The sequence below is a fragment of the Myotis daubentonii genome, chromosome 2, assembly GCF_963259705.1.
Source record: "Myotis daubentonii chromosome 2, mMyoDau2.1, whole genome shotgun sequence".
In the NCBI taxonomy this organism is placed as follows: Eukaryota; Metazoa; Chordata; class Mammalia; order Chiroptera; family Vespertilionidae; genus Myotis; species Myotis daubentonii.
In genome coordinates, this window is record NC_081841.1 from 122,831,112 (window position 1) to 122,853,549 (window position 22,438).

General features: G+C 39.4%; 1 protein-coding gene across 5 annotated transcripts in view; it reads left to right on the forward strand.

Moving 5' to 3' along the window:
- STARD13 (StAR related lipid transfer domain containing 13) overlaps positions 1-22,438 on the forward strand; it is a 312,838-nt gene that overhangs the window by 179,295 nt on the left and 111,105 nt on the right. Inside the window, exon 1 of one of the 5 annotated variants that reach the window (XM_059684437.1) lies at positions 16,030-16,169. The exons of the other annotated variants lie outside the window; for them this stretch is intronic. Within the exon in view, the coding sequence (XP_059540420.1) occupies positions 16,118-16,169 (52 nt within the window). The 5' untranslated portion in view covers positions 16,030-16,117. Of the gene's footprint in view, positions 1-16,029; positions 16,170-22,438 lie in introns of those variants that run through there. 5 annotated transcript variants of the gene reach the window in all.

Sequence of the window (22,438 nt, forward strand, 5' to 3'; positions counted from 1 at the left end):
GTGGAGGCTTTTTGTAATCCCTTATTTAATCTTCTTTTACATGGAATAACTAGCAGAGGTAAAGCCATTTTATCATAACAGTTTCTACAAGTTTTGTCAGGATAAACCACAGGAATACTGGGAATAATCTATCAAATCAGGGTTGTGTAGTCACTTGAACATTGAGCTGAGTTAGAAGCTCCACTCACTTTTACAACCTCACTGATAAATGTGGTGGGGTCTCACCAGTGGAAGTATACTACCTATCACCTACCTCTTTGTTCAAGAGGGGAAGTTTTCCTTTTTCAGTTCTTGAAAAAATACTTGAAATGCATCCCCACTAACAGTGCCACTCCCTAAAGCTCTCAGTAAAGAGGCCAAGACACAGGACTGCTGGGCAGGGACATCCCCTCAGCAGGCCTGCCCACCTGTCTTAAGAGCAGAGAAGCATGTCTCCTTTAAAGACATTTCTAAATGGTCCCATTCTGCATGTTGCAGAATGAGTGATGTAAAGTGCCTGCTTCAAAGAGTTCATTGTTTACATGGTGAAGGAATGCCAAATTAAAAAAAAATAATAATAACACAAACCCAGTAATAGACAGATAAATCCCCAAATGGGCTGCACCCCAACCAGTATGCAATGTGTGTCGGGTTGGGTGGAGGGAGCAGGGGAAAGTGGGTTTATGCCTCAGAAATCTGTCTTCATGTTCAGGAAAGCCCCTTAAAGTGGCCTTGCTGTCAGCAACACAGAGGAAGCCTGAGGGAGCGCCTTCACAAGCTGTGTGGCAGAAATGGGTAGTACGAGGGTGAATCTGATCAGCTCTGTAGCTCGAGTGGAGCCAAGTTCTGAGCCAGAAAGGAATTAGAGAGAGAGAGCTGCCAGTTGAAGGAGGGCTCGAAATCATCCAGCTCAGGTTGCCCTGGCATAAGTAATGTCAGCAAACCAGAGGGGAAGCAGTTCAAGGGGTCGGGGGTGTCATTACCCTTCTACTTCTGCAGAGGGGCCTCATGGGAGACCTGTTTACTCTGCAGTCAACAAAGGGCAAGAGGATCTTGTCTAAATTATTGCTCATGGTTATAGAATTAAAACTCACTATACTAAAGCTTCAGTGAAGATTTTGCTCTGAAAGCTTCCTGGAATTATGGGTTCTTTACTGCCCACAAGAAACATGGTTTAAAGTGAGTGTTCTTTCCCCATGTGCTTATTATCCTGCATACTGGACCATTTGTATTGGGCCTGGCTAATGGCTAGCTCTGTACATTATGGGAACAGACCTGGGGAGGAGAAACCAGCAAACAGATATGATACAATTTCTTGAATTAACCATAAATTACTCTATGAAAAGAGCTCTTGTATAACACTAAAGGCCTGGTACATGACATTCCTGCCCGGCCTGTGCCCTCTCGCAATCCAGGATACCTCAGGGGATGTAACAATGCACCAAGTGGCAGGTGGCCAAGGAGGAGCCAGAACCGGGGCTGGGCACCACACCGCTCATGCTCATCCCAGCCCACTGCTCCTGCTGCCGCTGCTCATTAATACTGCCGTGGACTAGGAAAAGGCTCCTGCCGCCACTGTGCTCGCCAGCCATGAGCCTGGCTTCTGGCTGAGTAGCACTTGCCCTATGGGAGCACACTGACCACCAGGGGGCAGCTCCTGCCTTGAGTGTCTGCCCTCTGGTGTTCAGTGTGCATCATAGCAACTGGTCGACTGGTCGTTCCAGTTGTTCCATTGCAATGGTCACTTAGGCTTTTATATATATAGATAGACACATCCTGACTGGAGTTCTTTCAGCCTTGCAAGTACTTGAATAAAACCACAAGATAGTTAAACAACAATAGTGAGCCTAAGTTTAATTAAAATCAGTTTATTTTTAGCTGAAGATCAAATTTCAAATCAAGTGACCTCTCTTTGCCAGGTATTTCAGCTGATGGAAATAAGATATCCATATCTTTAGAGTTTATATGAAAGACTCTTCACATTGCTTATATTACAATTTTATTTTTCTTCTCAGTCTCACTAGCATTCACTTATTTGGTGTTGGTATATTACTCCTACAAGGGATCTAAATGCACATCTTACTACAATTCTCTTGTATCAAAATGCACAGCTAGTGACATTGTACATTTCATCTCAATAAACATTTGTTGATCTTCTACTATGTACAAGAAACTGAAAAGGAGACAGAATTATAATGAACACAATTCAAGGGAGAATGACTTTTATACTAACTAGAGGCAGAAGGCAGTGCACTATGGAGCACATGTTTAAATTGGAAGAAAAACTTCATGGGAGGTATGACATTTGAGCATGGCCTGGAAACATCAATAGATTTCAGTAGAGGGCAAAGTAGTGAAAAGATATTCAAAAGGACATATCTCAAAAAACACAAAGACTTTAAAGTATTGAATGTATTAAAGATATATGGTCCATCAGCATGACTAGATCTTAGGATGTATGGAGAGATAGCTGCATTGGGAAATGGGGCTGGAATGGGAGGTCAGGCCAGCTCTCTTAAGGCTTGGAAATGTTATATGTGTATATGCATAACCCATGGACATAGTTGGTGGGGAGGGCAGGTGCAGGGTGGAGGGAGTCAATGGGGGAAAAACGGGGACATCTGTAATACTTTTAGTAATAAAAATAAATTTTAAAAAATAAAATAATAAAAATAATAAATGTTATTTACTAAATTATGTATAGCTATTGACAATGTATCTGAGGAGAGTAGTGATTTTTTAACTCATAATTTAGGATGAATATTTTGATAGAGGGTGGGTTGAAGAGGAAGCGAAGATACCACTTATAGATCCATTGCAATAATCCATCCATCTATCTATTCCATCCTTTCTTTCAACAAATGTTAACTTCGTACCTATTCTGCACCCAGCCCAATTTTAGGCTATAGATCAATGGATCTATAGATAAAGATACATCAATATGCAAAACAAAAAGACAAAGTTTTCTGCCTTCATGGCACTTATGTTCTAGTGGGAAAGACAGACAATCCTATATAATAAAGAGGTAATATGCAAATTAACCCTCATGCCTTTACAAGATGGCTGCCTACGACCAGGCCGGCAGGGGGGTTAGTGAGGGATGACCAAACGACTGAACAAGCAGGCTGCATGGGGCAACCAGGCCAGCAGGGGGGGTAGTGGGGGACGACCAGGCCGGCGGGGGGGGGCAGTTGGGGGTGACCAGACCAGCAGGGGGGCAGTTAGGGGCAACCAGGCTGGCAGAGGGGGATAGTTGGGGGCGACCAGGATGGCAGAGGGGGAGTAAGAGGCAACCAGGCTGGTGGGGGGGGCAGTTAGGGATAACCAGGCTGGCGGGGGGGGGGCAGTTGGGGGCGACTAGGCTGGCAGGGGGGCAGTAAGAGGTGACCAGGCCGGCAGAGGGGGGCAGTTGGGAGTGACCTGGCTGGCAGCGGGGGCAGTTAGGGGTGACCAGGCTGGTAGGAGGGGTAGTTAGGGGAGATCCAGCCCGCATGCAGAGGCAGTGAGGGGCAATCAGGCCGGCAGGCGGGGGGGGGGGGGGCAATTAGGGGCAACCAGGCAGCCAGGCAGGTGAGTGATTAGGAGCCAGCGGTCCAGAATTGCGAGAGGAAAGTCTGACATCCCCCAAAGGGTCCTGGATTGGAGAGGGTGCAGGCTGGGCTGAGGGGACCCTCCTCCCATGCACGAATATCATGCACTGTGCATCTAGTGAACAATATAAATAAATAAATGATGTTTATTGTAGTGATAAATTGATAAACAGAATAAATCAAACTGGGAAAGTTGGTGTGAATGTGAGTGAAAGGGGTTGAATTTTGTGAAAAGGTGGCCAGGGAAGGCCTTTTGAAGAAGTGGCTTGAGTGAAGACTTGAAAGAAGGGGCATGAAAAAGGGAGTTGTGGATGTCTGAGGCAAGAGCATGTCAGAGGAAATAGAAAAGGAAGAGGCTCTGGTGCAGGGTGAGCCTGGGGCTCAAAAGTTGACTAGTTGAAGCAGTGTTGGGAAGAAAGAGAAGAAGAAGAGAAGAGCTATTTCAGTGAAAGCATCCCTCCATGACTGATAGGATTAGTTAGGAAGGACTAAGTCAAAGACAATCTGGGGTGTTTTACACTAAATGACTTAGGTTGATATATGTAGCATTAAAACAGTTTGGGTAGGATGGTCTTGATGATATCATCAAAGGAAGAGGTGAAGTCAGCTAAGAGTAAGTACGAAGCATGGGGTTAGGGCTGGGAATTGGAAATCAGTAGCAAAGTTTTAGGCTAGCTGTTGGGAGAAATAGGTAAAGAACCTTAGTTGTGAATGTAGGGATTGGTGAATGGTGTTTTTACCTTAACTGTGACTTGTTTTTCTGTTGGGCAAATATATATTAGTACTTACTGCGTGAGTATTACTGTGCTAAATGCTGACCATGAAGGAGTGGAATATGCTCACTGCAAAAGAAGCGAGTATTTGTAAATGTATTAAGTGTTTTTTTTGTTTTGTTTTGTTTTTTTAATCAGATTGGAGAGAATGAGATAGTATAAAATATTTGACTTCTCACTACAAGCCCACTCGTGCTACAAATTTTATTGGGCTTTTTTTATGAAGTCCATATATTTAAAAAAAACACAACTTTCTCTTCCTTTATCTACAGAAATTACTTAATTAGAACCAAATGCCTGTATTCTTCAATAAGTAGCCCAGACTAAATCTGCCTTTAGGACTGAGTTTCAACTGATATGCTTTGAAATGCTTCATGTGGGATGTCGGTGTGCTCTGAATGAGCTATAGGTCTGTCTGCTGAAGATACTAATCCACTCAGCCCCTGGGCTGAGCAGGAGTTGGGCAGCCCAGGGCCCTATCTGATAGCTTTGGGCGTCCAGCAGCCTGGCAGTGAATCCCAGGGTATAGTACAAATACAACGTGGGACATGTTGTGAAAAAGTTGGAGAAACATGCTACAGAAGATGGTCCTACAATATGCTTGCTCTATACTCATGCTCCCTAGCACAGTGATCCCACACTTTTTTTTTAGCAGTACTTTCAATAAATCTACCTGTATTTTTTAAGTTACATACATGTTCTACTATCATTAACTATCTCAAGTCATAAAAACCAAAGTTCATCAACAATTACTTAAATCCCTACCCTATATAATAAAAGCATAGCATGCAAATTGTCCCCTTGACCAGAGTTCTTCCAGGAGTTCAACCAGGGGGTGGGCTGGCCGGGGGAAGGGAGGTAGGCCCCAGCCAACAGCTGGCAGCCGGCAGCTGCTAGGGACTCTACCAGTGCACAAATTTCGTGCAGTGAGCCTCTAGTTTCAAATAATCTTCCAGACCATTTTCAGTTATTCCAGTTGACTTCTTGCCTGGTCAAATTATATTTTCATTGTTCTTATAGATGTCACTGTTACAGTGCTAGTACTAGAGGTAGGAAAATTTCAGCTGTGTCACTTTCTTGTCTCATGCTAGTTATTAATATTAACTTCTCTTCATGGCTCTTCTGCAGGAATCTTTTTAACTCTCTTCTTCATTTTGTGAGAGTTAGTTTGGTTAAAAGTAAGCAATGTTGTCCACATATCCTCTCAATCGGGTATGAATAAACTATAATCCACCAAGATACATGACAGTACTGAAAGTGAGCCTGTGCATGGGATTGCCAGCTGCCTGTATGTACAACTCCCACCCTCCCGCAGAACCCACTAGCAGGCAGGCAACTTATGCAAGGGTACCTCATATCACTCCTGATATTGAATACTGCATAACAATTTACTTCTTAAAAATATTATACTAGTATGTACTTAAATAAAATATTTCAAATGAAAAAAAGCGCATTTCTAATGTATGCATCTGCACACTATCTTGGATATCATTGCCCTCGTGTCCTGTAAATATCCATTGCCTCACTCCTTAACCTGTTGATAAAAGCTATTAGTTATTATGTGCTGCTCCTCTGCCAACCATACTACAGATATCCCATTTTATTCTCCTAGCCATCCTTTGAGGCAGTATTATTATCTCCACTTTATAGGTGAGAAAACTGAGACTCAGAGAGATTCATTAACTTGTCCAAGATATATTGCTTGTAAGAAACAGATTTGAAATGTAAGATCTTTCCAATCTAAATTACTGCCTTCTTTCTCTTAGTGTCTGGGGTAATTTTCATTCTTGTATTTAAAAAGCTTAGTCCTAAAAAAAATAATGAATTTTGAGTTCTTAAGATAATACTGTTGCGGGTTTGAGTTCTTAAGATAATACTGTTTCCTGCCTTAAATTGTAGCAGCATCATGCTTGTAGTGTATCCAGGTAACATATCTGGTTGTTATGACATCCCTCATATTAGGAAAATATTTGTCAGCTCCAGGTGGCTAGAACACCAAACAGGCTTACTGATAGTTCAGTGAATACAAGCAATGATTTCGCGAGTTATAGGGTATTATGCTGTGAGAACATGGTCTACAAGGACTTCATGAATTAGGCCAGGAATTGGCACAATGTATTTCTACTGCTACAAAACCCACTTTAGTCAGCTGGGTTATAGAGGGATTGGCTCTGTCTGCAAAGATGAAATAGGAGGCTACTAAACTAGCATTCCTTTCTGTTGGGGAGCATATTGTATTAGAATAAATGAATGTTGACCCAGTAAAATTAAGTTGTATATACAAAGTGGAAGCAGGGTTAGGCTTTTTAATGGTTGTTCAGTTGTTTAAATCATCTCCTTAGTCAGAATTTATTCTCCTTGAACATGATTATATCCAGATAATGTATTCTTCCAGGAAGAAGTAAGAACAAAGGAAAATAAATAAAACACAGTTTGCTAGAATCTCATATGAGCTCTTACACAAGAAGTGAAGAAACATGGGAAATATGAGTTCTTTTATGAAAGCAAGTATTCCCTTGATTGTAATTCACATAACTTATTCGATGTGTGAGTATGTTTATACAAGAGGAGGCTGTATCACTAGAAAAATGTGCACCAACGCATCTATAGTAGCAATGGTCATTTTTAAAAATGACTAACAGCACATATAATTTCCTTTTTAAAGAGCAGCTTATCACCCTGGCTGGTTTGCTCATTGGTTAGATCATTGGCCTGAGAACCAAAGGGTCTCAGGTTTGATTCTCTGTCAAGGGTACATACCTGTGTTGTGGGATTGCTCCTTGGCCCAGGTCAGAGAGCATGCAGGAGGCAACCAATTGATTGTCTCTCTCACATCACTGTTTCTTTCTCTCTCCCTGTTCCTCCCTTCCACTCTCTCTCAATAGAAAAAATATCCTCAGGTGAGGATTTTTTAAAAAGCAGCTTATCATTCATTACTCTTTTTTTTTTTTTTAAATCAGTGTTTAGTTTCTCCCAAGAATCTCATATCTGGGAGTTGAGAATCAGCTTTCTTTCCATCTTAATTCTTCACTGTTTGAATTCGTTCGATAATCTGCCAAAAACTAACAAAGCATTATAGACTTAAAAAGTTTTTTATTAATAAACATATAAATTATAGCAGGTTTAAATTATAGCAGGTTTATATTATAGCAATTTCTTTCTGTGCTAAATACTTTAAGATGCAATATCTAAATATAAATGTATGTTCAAACCTAAAACAAATGCTGGTTAATCTATGTAATGTATTCTTACCATAAAATAATCAACATTTACAAGATATGTAAATCGAGTTGTTGTTTTAAGATTCAAAACATTTTAAAACTGTTTTTATTGATTTCAGAGAGGAAGGGAGAAAAAGAGAGAAATAGAAACATCAATAATGAGAGAGACTCATTGATCGGCTACCTCCTACATGCCCCCTACTGGTGATTGAGCCTGCAACCCAGGCATGTGCCCTGACTGGGAATTGAACCCTGTGACTTCCTGGTTCATAGGTCGCCGCTCAACCACTGAGCCACACGTGCTAGGCCAGTCAAAACATTTTGAAAAAGTTAGTCTCCTTAATAAACTGGATTTAATAGTAGAATATTTCAAAAATGAAATATTAACCACCTCCATATTTAAATTAAGATTTACTTACAAAAATTCATTTAACACACAATTTTAGGCAATAGCTGCTTTTAAAAATGAAGTTTATTCATAGTTTAAAAGTCATAAGACTTTTGTTTATTTATTTATCCAGTTATTAGGCATGGACTGTGCTCATTGCCCGTTCCTGTGGCTTTTCTGCTTGTCAAGTCCATTGCATAAAAGTCCATGTTGAGGCAAGAAGGGTCAGGAAGAGTGTGTTTCTGTGCTCTGCTCCTATCTAAGAAGAATTCTTTCTTTTTCCCTGTGTAAGTGAAAATATTCTGTAATAATTCTTGAGGTCTTTGGGAGTAATTCTGGACTATTTACTAATAGAAAAACAACAACATGAAAACCGTGGTTTAAAGCCACATTTTAGCTTCGGCCTGAGAGGAAAAACATAATCCTATTCTACTTAGTTCTCTGCACCATTTGAAATTGTGACTGGGTTGATAATCACCATGGAGCCACAGTGTCCTTGGCTGGTAGACAGCTAAATTTATTTAATAGTGCAGATAGCTGGATAAACCTCCTCATCCATTTTACTGATCACTGTGCTTTCTCTCCCTGCCCCCCACAGTAGGGTCCTTTTGTTGTTGTTTGCTTATTTTCTGGCTGCAAGCTCTGTGCAGCACAGGCAGCAGCCTGGCATCCTGGAAAGTGGAAGATTTTGGGTTCAAAGGGTCTCAATCCTGACACTGTCACTGGCTGTGTGCACACGGGGGAGTGAGATCACACAGGAAAGGTTCTGGTGTATGCTTCTCTGGGTGTGTGTCCTGTCACCACACTTCTATTATGCTGCCCTCCCAGTTACTGCTCTGCCCCTCTTCCAAAGCTCCTGGAGCCTTCACTCTGTCGCCATCCCTGGTGCTTCTGCCTAAAAACATCCACAAGGAGTAAAGACCTTTGGGAAAAATATTGCTTGATGATTCAATTTTTTCTCCTTCCTATCACTAACAACCCTCATTTACACTGGCGTAAGGACTGCCATTTTAGGTGACCTCTGTTTCTACTCCTCACTTTATCTGGTGCAATGGTGACATATATATTTAATGGCTGATTAAGGTATGAATAGGTAAATGGAAAAGTTATGTGAGTAAATTTTTTTGGTTGCTTTTTATTTTTAATTTATACCTGTTTAACAAAAAGTTTAATTTTCATGGCTGAAAGTCTTTTTTATAAGAAAGGTTTATTAGGCCAGAAAGGACCAGGTCCTGAGCATGCAGTATAAACCGCCAGCAACAGGGTTAAGTGGAGAAGGTAATATGTCTGCTATCCTGGAGATGGGTCTTTTTTATACATCATGTAAGGTGGAAGAAAGATATAAGTTGTTTTGAAAGAATTTACATTGGCCATAGATAAGGAGGGCAGCTGAAGGTGAAGCTGGGACAGTTTTATGATAGCTGCAGAGTCTGTAAAGGAAAAAATATTTACCGCTTTTGATTGATTTCAAGCAGCAGTCCTCAAAGTTCATGTATATTCAGGATGCCATTGACCATCTATTGGTCAAGCTAGTAGATGCCTGGAGGTTGATTCAAAGCTCCAACCTACATTCAGGAACGTGTGCAGTCTTCTGTCAGCAGCCCAGCTATTAACAGGCTGGCTGCTCTGTCTTTTTTCCATTCTCCCTCCCACTGGAATTTAATTTAGGACACCTCAGAAATTTGTTTTTGGCATACCCTACCTTCTTTTCGAAAGTATTTGGAAGAGCTTTGTTTTTTTACCTACTTATTCCCATTTAGCTATGAAGGAGGACAGAATTGGAGCTGCATTGGTTTTACTGGTAGCATCCCCATTGTTTAACCTTAGCATCTTACTTAGCCTCTCTGAGTCTCACTTTCTTCCTGCATAAGACGGGGCCAATAATACCTTCTTAGAGGTTGTAGTGAGGATTAAATGAGCCATTGTACATAAAAGCATACAGCATTTAACATTATGGTTGGCATATGATATCAACGATTACAATGCAGATACCTTCTAGAAGAATATTTGAATGTCATTAAAGAGGATTAAAGCAAGAATTGAGTGCATTTTGTAAGTCTTATAAACCCTCCTCATACAATTTATATCAGGGAGAACACTCATGAATATGCATTTAAAAATACAATATTCTAGTGATAATATTTATTTCAAAGAAAACAAATTCCACTAACAGGTGTGCTGATATGATTAACAAATTAAGGAATAATGGAAGCAAAGTTACCAATGTGCTGTTTTAGCCTCTACATAGCTTATTCCCTGTTTAGTAAATAGTCCAATTACAGCAAATATTTATCTCCAAACAGCAACATGCCTAAAGCCTTCACATGATCTAGAATTTTTGTTTTGCTTTTTCAATAATAACTAGTTATTCCCAACAAGTTGTCAGTACGTTTTACCGGGCCACCATGTGCCTGACAGTATTCAGGTGCTGTGGGAACTGCTGCAAAACAGAGAACCTCCAGTCACGGATTCCTGGAACTTGATTTCAGAGAAAGCAGTCCAAGGTCATGTGCACCAAGAGCCAGATTACCCGGCTGGTTTGCCAGCTGAGTGCAGTGTGAGGTCATTTACCCAGACATTTTAATAACTGTTTCATAATAACTGACTGCCTAAAAATACACTTTATTCATCCCCCACAGTCCAAATCCCGCCTGTATTCTTGTCTTTATCAAAATTGAATTACAAAACAAACTGAGATCAGAAATGTTGCGTTTAAGAATAAGATGGAAAAAAGGAACTAGTTTGGGTTATAGACGCAGCAGCTAAAGCTGTGGTTTCTTAGGATGTTTCACTTGCTGTGTCAGATACCACAATATGCAAGCAAATAAAGTATTTGGATTAGTGCTCGTCAACAATGCTGTCCTAGCAACAAAGTGTTGGAGGGACCTGAATTTTTCTACAACATTTATGTGAGTTTTCTTGGACTCCGTAAGCATTGGTGTGGCTATTGACTAGACTCACGTAGCCTGTACAGAGGCATAGTTTATCTTCTCTGGATCTTGTGACACTGTTTCCAAAGGGACATTGGCCTCAATGACTTCAGATATTGTCAGCATAACCCTTCATCTAACAAATCATAGGATTTTGGATATAGCTCATTTTATCGGCAAGAAGACTGAGACTAGAGAGTTTCAAGTGTTGTGCCCAAGGTTACACAGCTAGCTGGTTACTTTGTCCTATTGCTTCATTTGGCATCTCTTGTCTCTCCTTTGGAGCAGCAACCTATTCTGTAAAAGTCTTTGCCTTCTATAGGATCTTGCTTTTTCTAATTTCCTGTGTATATACATTCTATAAAAAAATTAAAAAGAAATTTTTATAAAACTCTTGGCAACAATAAATAGACAGTGACAAACAGATGACTATGTAAAATTCAATAAAAACATTCATAAATTATTTACTATCTAATAATTCACAGTGGGCCAATCATCAAAGCTTCCCAAAAGAAAATACACTTTAAAAGTTGAAAATTGTGTATATAGTTTTTTACATGTCATAACTTATTAAATTAACTATACCTTGCCTGGCCTGAGTGGCTCAATTAGTTGAGCATCATTTGTGCACCAAAAGGTTGCCAGTTTGATTCCCCTTAGGGCATGTAACTGGGTTGTGGGTTTGATCCCCAGTTGGGGAGTATGTGGAAGACAATGGATCAGTGTTTCTCTCTCTCTCTCTCTCTCTCTCTCTCTCTCTCTCTCTCTCTTTCTCTCTCTCTCTCTCTCTCTTTCTCTTTCTCTGCCCTTGGGGTGAGGATTTAAAAAATTAAAGATAAATAAATGTACCTTGTAAACTGTTTACAAAAGTCTACAATCTTTTTGGAGGCTCGAGTATAATAATGAATTGCAGTAACAGTTTTGTTATTTGTTTTGAAAGCTTATTTTTTTGTAAGAGTATGTAATTTATATTGGTTACATTGAGAAATGGGTGCAATTTTTCATCTATTGTGGTAGTGGTAGTGCTAAGAGCCACATGCTTAAAAACTTGTGGAGTTTTGCTTTCATGCCTATCTCAGTAAATCCTTAAAATATTTTAAAATAAAACAGGTTCAGAGAAAAATAAGCTCAACTAGGCATTTATTAGCCACAAGGAACTTTAATCAAATATTTATGTGAACTTAGTGGGTGATCACAAGGTACCTAGTAGAGTGAGAAAGTTGTTTTATTACAAAAAGTGTTGAGAAGTTAAATTTTAAAATAACATAAACCTTAAGTTAGGTTTGGGATCATCATTTTTGCAATAGTACTTAAAATTAGTGATTACAACCAAATTATAAATGTGCCTGCTATCACCTTTTGCAAATATAGTAAAGGAATTTAAAAAATCTTGATCTCTAACTCTTCCTTATGATTTTATGAGGCATCAAGCTATTCATTGTGTTACTTCTTAAATAATAAAAAGAAAAGAAAGAAACATTTTTAAATGACAAGAGAGAAGCATAAATATAAAGTGTGGAATCATTGACTTATCCTTGCAGACACAGAATATCTGTCCCAGTAACTAGTCTCACATAGTGTAAAAATGAGCCACCAAATATCACTTATAGACATAAGCCTAGAAATCAAGTTTAGCCTGAAATAATGTAAAAAGGATTTGTGGGTTTTGTTTTTAAGGCAAAGTATTTTACCATTTATCATGTTCAAGGACTCACAAACTAGTCTGATAAGAGCAAGATGTTTATTTATGAAGAGAACATGGAACAGGCAAACCTACCCCCCATCAATATCTTCTTGACAGATCTGCCATTAAAGTCTGGATGGCCCACCCTAACCGGTTTGGCTCAGTGGATAGAGCCTCGGCCTGCAGACTGAAGGGTCCCAGGTTCGATTCTGGTCAAGGGCATGTACCTTGGTTGTGGGCACATCCCCAGTAGGAGGCGTGCAGGAGGCAGCTGATCGATGTTTCTCTATCATCGATGTTTCTAACTCTCTATCCCTTTCCCTTCCTCGCTATAAAAAATCAACAAAATATATTTTAAAAAAAAGTCTGGATGGCCCCAAAGTGTTTTTTTAAATGTATTTTGAGCCTCTATAACTGAGGAGCAGTAAAATAAACCTGTTCAGTCGATTGAGACCAGGTTTATTTTTAGGGTAGGGTGGGGAGAGAAATTGAATCCCTTTTTAAAAAATGGTTTCACAATCTATCTTAGTGTGGTACATATTAAGTTTGAATTGCTTGGCCTGTGTAGCTCAGTGGTTAAGCATAAACCTAAGAACCAGGAGGTCACAGTTTGATTCCAGGTCAGGGCTCATGCCCGGGTTGCGGGCTCGATCCCCAGTGTGCAGGAGGCAGTCGATCAATAATATTCTCTCACCATTGATGTTTCTATCTCTCTCTCCCTCTCCCTTCCTCTCTGAAATTAATAAAAGTATATTTTTAAAAATTTGAATCTTTCCATGAGAACAATAATGGGCATAGCAGTCAACAGTTTTTAAATAATATTTAGAGGGAAGTTGAGTATGTGAGAATCACCAGAAATTTTTCTCAGTATTAACTCTCTGTGTGCATTTTAATTTTTCATGTGCATACCATGTGACTCATTAAACATTCATTATTCCATAAACATAGGCCATATACCTAGTCTTTGCCAGGCATAGGTGGCCATTGGAGATTCAACATCAAATAAGCCAGCAGTCTCTGTCCTCTAAATATATTATCAACCAACTAAAAGTTTCTCTTTTGCATGCACATGAGGACAAGACACTCTGCTTTAGATCCAAGCCAACTCAAAAGTCCCCACCTCATCCTTCAGCTTCTGAGGTCACCTGAGCACTGGGACATCCACTGGTGGAGAGAGGAGAGGGGATTGGTAGATCACATGGCAGATCACCCATGTGCCTTTGCATAGAACCGCCTCACATAAGGCAGGTGTGTGTGTGTGTGTGGGGGGGAGGGCGGGGGGGGCGGGGCAGCACCTGCAAATCATAGTCCACCTACATCAGGGATGGGAAACCTTTCTTCTGCCAAGAGCTCTTTGGATATTTATAACATCATTTATAAGCCATACAAAATTATCAACTTAAAAACTAGCCTGCTGTATTTGGTCCAACGTTTAATTAACTCACCCCTAATCCCTTGGCAGGGCAGGACCAAATGATTTCTCAGGCATTATAGGGCCCATGGGCTGGACGTTCCCTATCCCTGACCTACATGTTTGTAAAATACTAAGCTCATCTCTGCCATAATCTTAATTCACCATAGTAAAAAAAGTCTTTTATTAAAAACTGACCTGGATGCCCTAGTGCGGTTTGGCTCAGTGGCTAGCATCACCCTGCAGACTGAACGGTCCCAGATTCGATTCCGGTCAAGGGCATGTATCTTGGTTGCAGGCTTCTCCCTGGCCCAGGCCCTGGTTGGGCTCGTGCAGGAGGCAACGAATCAATGTGCTTCTCTCACATGGATATTTCTCTCTGTCTTTTCCTCTCTCTTCCACTCTCTATAAAATCAATGAAAAAATATCCTCGGTGTGAGGATTAAAAAACAAAAGAAAAAACTGACCTGGATAACTAAGACTAGTATACTACATCCAATTTATTAATATTAGTGACAAAAAAAGAATACTGGTCTCAATAAAATAGAAGCACATCCAACCACTATTTTTAAATAGGTCTCAAATTTGCCCAGACTTTTCATAAATATGCAATTGAAGAATTTGCTTTTTATTTCTTTAACTTTCAGTCTTTCTAGTTACAAATAAGCAGTGGAAAGGTGAAAAGTTGAATCAGGATCCTGGAGATAAATCAAGTATTAAATACTGCACAATTCAGGTAATTACTGTGGTGGCAATAATTATCTCCCTCAAAATCAAGAGTTGGCAGTGTTGGGAACCTCCCTTTCCAGTATAGATGGAGTGGAACCCCTCTCTCCCCTCTGCCTGCCTTCCAGGCAACACCCTTACTCTCAGTCTTTCTCATCATACCTCTCAGTTGAAGGCTGTTACAGAAGGGGAAGTTTAGCCACAAGTTTAATGGACAGGAAATGACTCATGGTCAGCCTCGGGTCAGGTGAGTGGATAGTCGGGGAAGACTAGATCCAGAAGGGAGAGTGATCGGGGCTAGAATTTCTGAAATAACAATGACATCAGCATTAGTGTGATACTTCCCCACTGTCCCAGACAAGCATCTCAAAGCCCTCCCCTGAATTGTTTCCCATCAGTGTTCACAGAGTGATTGGAAGGAAGTATCAATAGGAAGCTGAAGGAGAATGGTTGTAAATCTTTGAAGAAGTTTTATTAGAGGTTTCTGGAAGAATTTATTGGTAATTTAGTGTTCTCTGGGCTTTCCTAATAGAAACCATTATGCCAAAGACAATCTTAAAACCTAGAATTTGGTAAACTTCGAAGATGTATGAAAATTTTCATTATTGTTACTATCTTGGGATTATTAATTTCAGATACTCTAAATTAATGCCATTACTGTGTTATGAAACAAATGAGTTTATAGAATATGTAGTTAATAGTATACTTTTTAGACTGTAAGGAGAAACCACATTTGACAGAGAATTTAAAAGAGGTTATTAACATGGCTTCATTAGTAACTGTGTGATTCTGTGAGGGTACTTTTTGTACCAAAAAGGAAGTCTTTTAGAAACATCACTTTGCTACTAGTAGTCACCTATAGAATGTTTTTAAACTATATTTATGAATTGAAGGGCATGTAAGAAAAAATTTGGAAGTTTTAAATAAAATATTAAGCATTGGAATTATAAGGAACTCGAGCTATTTCTCTATGAGTAGAGAGTTCTGTTCACTACCTAAAGGCTTTGTTGATTATGTGGAGACGTAGACATACTCTACCTTACATTTTAGTTATACTTAGTTGTTTAATTCATTAGAAAGTGTGTGGTTCTTTCTGTTCCAAAAAGAATCCTTTCTCCCTGTGACTTGATTTTAAGACTGTGATGCAAATCCATGGTGTTCCTTTTTAATGTGAAAGTAAACAATAAGGAAAGGAAGTGTGGAGGCTTGGATTCTTAGCTGATGCCTCATGGGTCACTAGGGAGCAGTGAGGTTCTTCTCCACTGTTAATGGCCGGAAACACCAGAGAGGAAGGACTCCTTACTCTAAATTTATTTGAGCCTCTGTGCTGGAAGCTTCTTCAGTTTGCCACGCAAACATTAACCAAGCCCCTTTGAGGTACTTCGGATTGTGCTGGTGCAGGATATGCAAAGACAATGCCTGAGGAAGGAACCAGAAAGCAGAGTAACCAAAAATTCCAGTGCCAGAGTAAGTGCACAGAAAGAAGTACACAGAGGGTGCAAAGGAGAGACGGGCAAACCTTACTTCCCTGTGTGGCAAGAGTTGGGTGGTCAGGAAGGACTTCACAGAGAAGGTAGAGCTAGAGCTGAGAATTGAAGCAATAGAGGAAAAAAGAATAATGAGAATTGTCTAGTCAGATGAAGTGGGAGAAAGTCATTCTAGACAGGAAAAGTACCTGCAGGGAACTGAGGATGGGATGGAAGAGATAGTGGCCAGTCTAGGGAGCTGTGAGTTATTTAATACCACTGACATCCAGGGTACATGGGCAGTTGAGATGCAGAAGGACATGCCAGTGACCCAGGTGAGCTCAAGAACTGTAAACTGTTCTCAGAAGTTAGGATTTTACTTTGGAGGGATTTGGGAGCCAGGAAGGATTTTAAAAGGAGAATAAGTGATCAAATTAGAGTTCTCTCTCTGAAGTTATCGTTTCAGGATGTTGGTTAGGTTACTAAATAAAATGCATAAATTGCCTTCAGAACATAAGATCTCCTGCTACTTTATGGAAATATATTTAGGAAGGTTTTTGTTTTCACTCCAGCACTTGATGTTGATCAGCAGAGATTCTACCTCTGACCTGTGGTCTTAAGCTGAGCCAACTGTCAATTGCCTGTATGTCTCTCAGTTTGTTAAAATTAGACTGGTAGGTCCAATATAAAGTACTCGTGGCTTGCATGGAGTTGAAATTTGTCAGAACCCAACATTATTTGGTGTGTAGGAAGCTATTATTTAATAATAATAATAATAATAATAATAATAATAATAATAATTCTCTAAATGTGAAATTTTTCTTACAAATTTACCTCTGAGCCTATTCAGCCTTGCAGAACCATGAGAAGTATAAGAAGTTGCAGGACTGTACATCTTCTCTGAGCATCACTTTTCTTAAAATTTGAGGGAATGTTTTTTGTATTAAAACAAGTGTGGGCATGTTATATTCTTCCTCGATATAGATGGAAATGTCAAATAAATCATTAAAGGCATCTGTTTATTTTTTTCTGCCATCTGAGGAAAATCTGACAAGTACTCATTTCAGTTAATAATAATGGCTCACATTTTTTAAGTGCCTGAGTTTTGTCAATTTACATAATTACTTTTGTTCAATGCATATAAAACATAAAGTTAAGTCCAATGCCCTGTGCCAGGACCAGAATTGCAGTGGTAAACTAAGTTTCTCTCGCATCCTCACAACTGCTGTGCAGACTTTAGGCAACATTATGACCATTTTGCAGATGAGAAAACTGAGACTTTATGATATAAGGAGGTTTGCTCAGGAACCCCTATAGTAAAGTCATACTCTGTGCTGCTCTTTACTACCATACTCCTTCTCTGAAAGTTTTAGATCACAACTTTCAGTCTCCTTTGCCTTATCTGTTCTTGCATTTACTTTATTAAGGATATTTTGTCCTTTCTTCCAGGTCTATCTGCTTTTCTATCTCTAGAAATGATCAAATGCCATCTATCCTCCTCATTAATCATTATAAGCTATGCCCATGTACGAGTTTGTTTTTTGTTACTTATTAACAGTAGCTGTAATAATTACAACCATTATAAACTTGTATGGAGCCTCTACTGTTTACAAATGTACTGTGATCATACTTTAATTCTATGAAGAGATGGAAGTCAGGGTTATATACAATGGCCAATTAACAATTCAAGATGGCCAGAGATCATGGAGCGATTCAGACCATAATTGTTAGAAGGGTTCAGTGAAGTCTTCAGTTAATACTGATCGCTACCAACAACAAATAATCAATTTGAACCATGCTTTGGTAGTAAAACGACCAGAATGGGCCAGAAGACACAGCGAGGTAACTTGCTGCACCATCACACACTTCAAAACCAGTAAAAGACACATTAAAAGATCTTGCCTGGGAAGTATTAACCCACCCACTGTATTCACCAGACGATGCTCCTTCAGATTACCACTTATTCCGATTGATGGCATGTGCACTTTCTGAGCAGCACTTCAAAACGTACAAAGAAGTGGAAAATTGTGTCTCTGAATGGTTTGCCTCAAAACAAGAAAAGTTCTATTGGGACAGTATCCACAAATTACCTGAAAGATGGGGGAAATGTGTAGCTAGCGATGGGCATTATTTTGAATAAAACACCTTTGATGTTTCTGTTGAAATTATCATGTTTTCATGATTACAAAATCTGCATTATTAACCGGTACATTGATATCCGTTCTGGTTGGTGTTTTTGGTTTCTTGAGATATACTGGTAGTCCTAGAAGTGGGTGCTCCTGTATTGGGTGCATATATGTTTACCATTTTTAACTTTTTGAGGAAACTCCATAGTGTCTTCTACAGTGGTTGCACCAATCTGCATTCCCACCAGCGGTGCACGAGGGTTGCTTTTTCTCCACATCCTCTCCAGCACTTGTCTTTGGTGATTTGTTGATGATACCCATTCTTACAGGTGTGAGATGATATCTCGTTGTTTTGATTTGTATCTCTTGGATGATTAGTGACTTTGAGCATGTTTTCATATGACTCTGGGCTGTCTGTATGTCCTCTTTCAAAAAGTGTCTATTTAGATCCTTTGCCCACTTTTTGATTGGATTGTTTATCTTCCTTTTGTTAAGTTGTATGAGTTTTCTGTAAATTTTGGAGATTGAACCCTTATCTGAAATATCATTGGCAAATATGTTTGTTCTCCCATGCAGTGGACTTTCTTGTTGTTTTGTTGATGGTTTCTTTTGCTGTGCAGAAGCTTTTTTATTTTGATGTAGTCCCATTTGTTTATTTTCTCCCTAGTCTCTATTGCCCTAGCTGCTGTGTCTGTAAAGATGTTGCTATAACATATGTCCACTATTTTGCTGCCTATAGAGTCTTGTGGGATTTTTATGGCTTCCCATCTTGAATATGTAGATTGCTTTGGGTAGTATGGACATTTTAATGATGTTGATTCTACCAATCCATGAACATGGTATGTTCTTCCATTTGTATATATCTTCTTCCTCTTTTTTCAATGTCCTGTAATTTTCTGAGTACAGGTCTTTTACCTCCTTTGTTAAGTTTATTCCTAGGTATCTTAATTTTTTTGGTGCAATGGTAAATGGGATTGTGTTTTTTTTTTGTTTCCCTTTCTAAGAGTTCATTATTGGTGTATAAAAAGGCCATATATTTCTGGGTGCCAACTTTGCATCCTGATACATTTCCAAGTTCATTTATTAGGTCTAGTAGTTTTTTTGATGGAGTCTTTGGGGTTTTTCTATGTGTAGTATCATGTCATCTGCAAATAAGGACAGTTTTACTTCTTCTTTTCAAATTTGGATGCCTTTTATTTCTTCTTGTCTGATTGCTATGGCTAGCACTTCCAGTATTATATCAAACAAGAGTGGTGAAAGTGGGCATCCTGTCTTGTTCCTGTTCTCAGGGGAAATGAATTTAGTTTTTGCCCATTGAGTATGATGTTGGCTGTAGGTTTTCATATAAGGCTTTTATTATGTAGAGGTATGATCCCTCTATTCCCACTTTGCTGAGAGTTTTTATCAATTAAGAATGTTGGATTTTGTCAAATGCTTTTTCTGCATCAATTGATATGATTATGTGATTTTGTGTCTCAATTTTTTTATGTGATGTATCACATTTTTTTGACTTACAGATATTGTACCATCTTTGCATCCCCAGAATAAACCCCACTTGGTCATGGTGTATAATCTTTCTAATGCAATGCTGAATCTGATTAGCTAGAATTTTGTTGAGGATTTTAGCATCTATGTTCATCAAGGATATTGGCCTTTAGTTCTTTTTTCTGTGGTGTCTTTATCTGGTTTTGGGTTTAGGGTAATGTTAGCTTCATAGAAAGATCTTGGAAGTGTGTCTTCCTCTTAAATTTTTTAGAATAGTCTGAGAAGGATAGGTTTTAGTTTTCTTTGACTGCTTGGTAGAACTCCCCTGTAAAGCCATCCAGACAAAGGCTTTTGTTTGCTGTAAGATTTTTGATTGCTGCTTCAATTTCTTCAGTAGTTATAGGCCTTTACAGGTTTTTTAATTCTTCTTGAGTTTTGGGAGCTTGTATTTTTCTATGAATATGTTCATTTCATCTAGGTTGTCCATTTTGTTGTAATAGAGTTGTTCATAGTATTTTTTTTCATAATTGTTTGTATTTCTGTGGGATCGGTTGTTACTTTACCTCTTTCATTACTGATTTTGCTTATTTGGGTCCTCTGTCTTTGCTTCTTGGTGAGCCTGGCTAGAGGTTCATCAATCTTGTTTATCCTTTCAAAGAGCCAGCTCTTGGTTTTGTTGATCTTTTGTATTGTTTTTTGTTTTGTTTTGTTTTGTTTTGTTTTGTTTTGTTTTGTTTTGTTTTGTTTTGTTTTTGTCTCCATGTCATTTATCCCCACTCTGATCTTTATTATTTTCTTCCTTGAGCTTATGCTGGGCTTTTCTTGTTGCTCTCTTTCTAACTCTTTGAGTTGTAGGTTTAGATAATTTATTACCATTTTTTCTTGTTTTTTGAGATAAGCCTGTAGAGCTATGAACTTCCCTCTCAAGACTGCTTTCGCTGTGTCCCATAGATTTTAGATTGTTGCATTTTCATTGTTATTTGTTTCCATGATGCTTTTTATTTCTTCTTTGATCTCTTAGGTCAGTGGTCGGCAAACTCATTAGTCAACAGAGCCAAATATCAACAGTACAGTGATTGAAATTTCTTTTGAGAGCCAATTTTTTAAACTTAAACTATATAGGTAGGTACATTGTTATTAACTTAATTAGGGTACTCCTAAGCTGGCCTTTGCTAAAAACATTCTCAATCTGATTGAGGTACATTCGCTGAGGTCGACCCTTTCCAACTCTCCCATCCACACTTGTCCTTTATACTTGTTTCAGATAGACGAGTGTGGATGGGAGAGTTGGAAGGGGTAGACTTCAGTGAATGTACCTCAAAACAATGTACCTCCCCCGCGCTGTGTATCCCACGGCCCGCCTGTGCCGCGTCTCCGGTTGCCTGACCAACCGACACCCCCTACTTCTTCTAACGCCACTTCTTCAAAATAGACTAACCCAGGCCGAAAACCAACTTCTGTGCATGGGCCACGAAGTTTCAATCACACTGTAAGTGCATGCCCGCATGTGGTATTTTGTGGAAGAGCCACACTCAAGGGGCCAAAGAGCTGAATGTGGTTTGTGAGCCGCAGTTTGCCAACCACAGTCTTAGGTAACCCAATGATTGTTTAATAGCATGATATTTACCCTCCAGGTGTTTGATTTTTTGTTATTGTTTATTGTAGTTGATTTCTAGTTTTATGCCATTGTGATTTGAGAAAATGCTTCATATGATTTCTATCTTCTTGAATTTGAAGAGACTTTGCCTGTGTACCAATATGTGGTCTATCTTTGAAAATTGCCCATGTGCACTTGAAAAGAATGTATATTCTGTGGCTTTGGGGTGGAATGTTCTGAAGATGTCAGTTAATTCTATCTGATCTAGTGAGTCATTTAAGATTGATGTTTCTTTGCTGATTTTTTTGTTTAGAGGATTTGTCCAGTGGTGTTAGTGGGGTATTAAAGTCCCCTACTATGACTATATTGCTGTAAATCTCTCCCTTGATATCCTCCAGAAGTTGTTTTATGTATTTGGGTGCTCCTGTATTGGGTGCATATATGTTTACAAGAGTTATATCTTCTTGTTGAATTGCTCTATTTAGTATTATGAAGTGTCCTTCCTTATCTCTTGTTATGGCCTTCACATTGAGGTCTAATTTTTCAGATATAAGTATTGCTACCCCAGATTTTTTTTCATTTCTATTCACCTGAAAAACGTTTTTCCATCCCTTCACCATCAGTCTGTGTGAGTCCTTTCTTCTGAGGTGGGTTTCCTGTAGACAGCAGATATATGGGTCATGTTTTCTTATCCACTGAGCTACCCTATGTCTTTTGATTGGGGTATTTAATCCATTTACATTCAAAGTTATTATTGACTAGAGGCCCGGTGCACAAAAAATGTGTGCCCTCGGGGGGGTCCCTTAGGCCAGCCTGTGCCCTCTCGCAGTCTGGGACCCCTCGGGGGATGCCCATCTTACGGTTTAGGCCCACTCCCTGGGGGAACGGGCCTAAGATGGCAGAAAGACATCCCTCTGGCAGCCCAGGAGCCCTTGGGGTATGTCCACTTGCCAGCGGGGACCAGGCCTAAGCTGCAGTCGGACATCCTTAGTGCTGCTGAGGAGGCAGGTGAGGCTCCTGCCATCACTGCTGTGGTGGCAGCCATCAGCCTGGCTTGTGGCT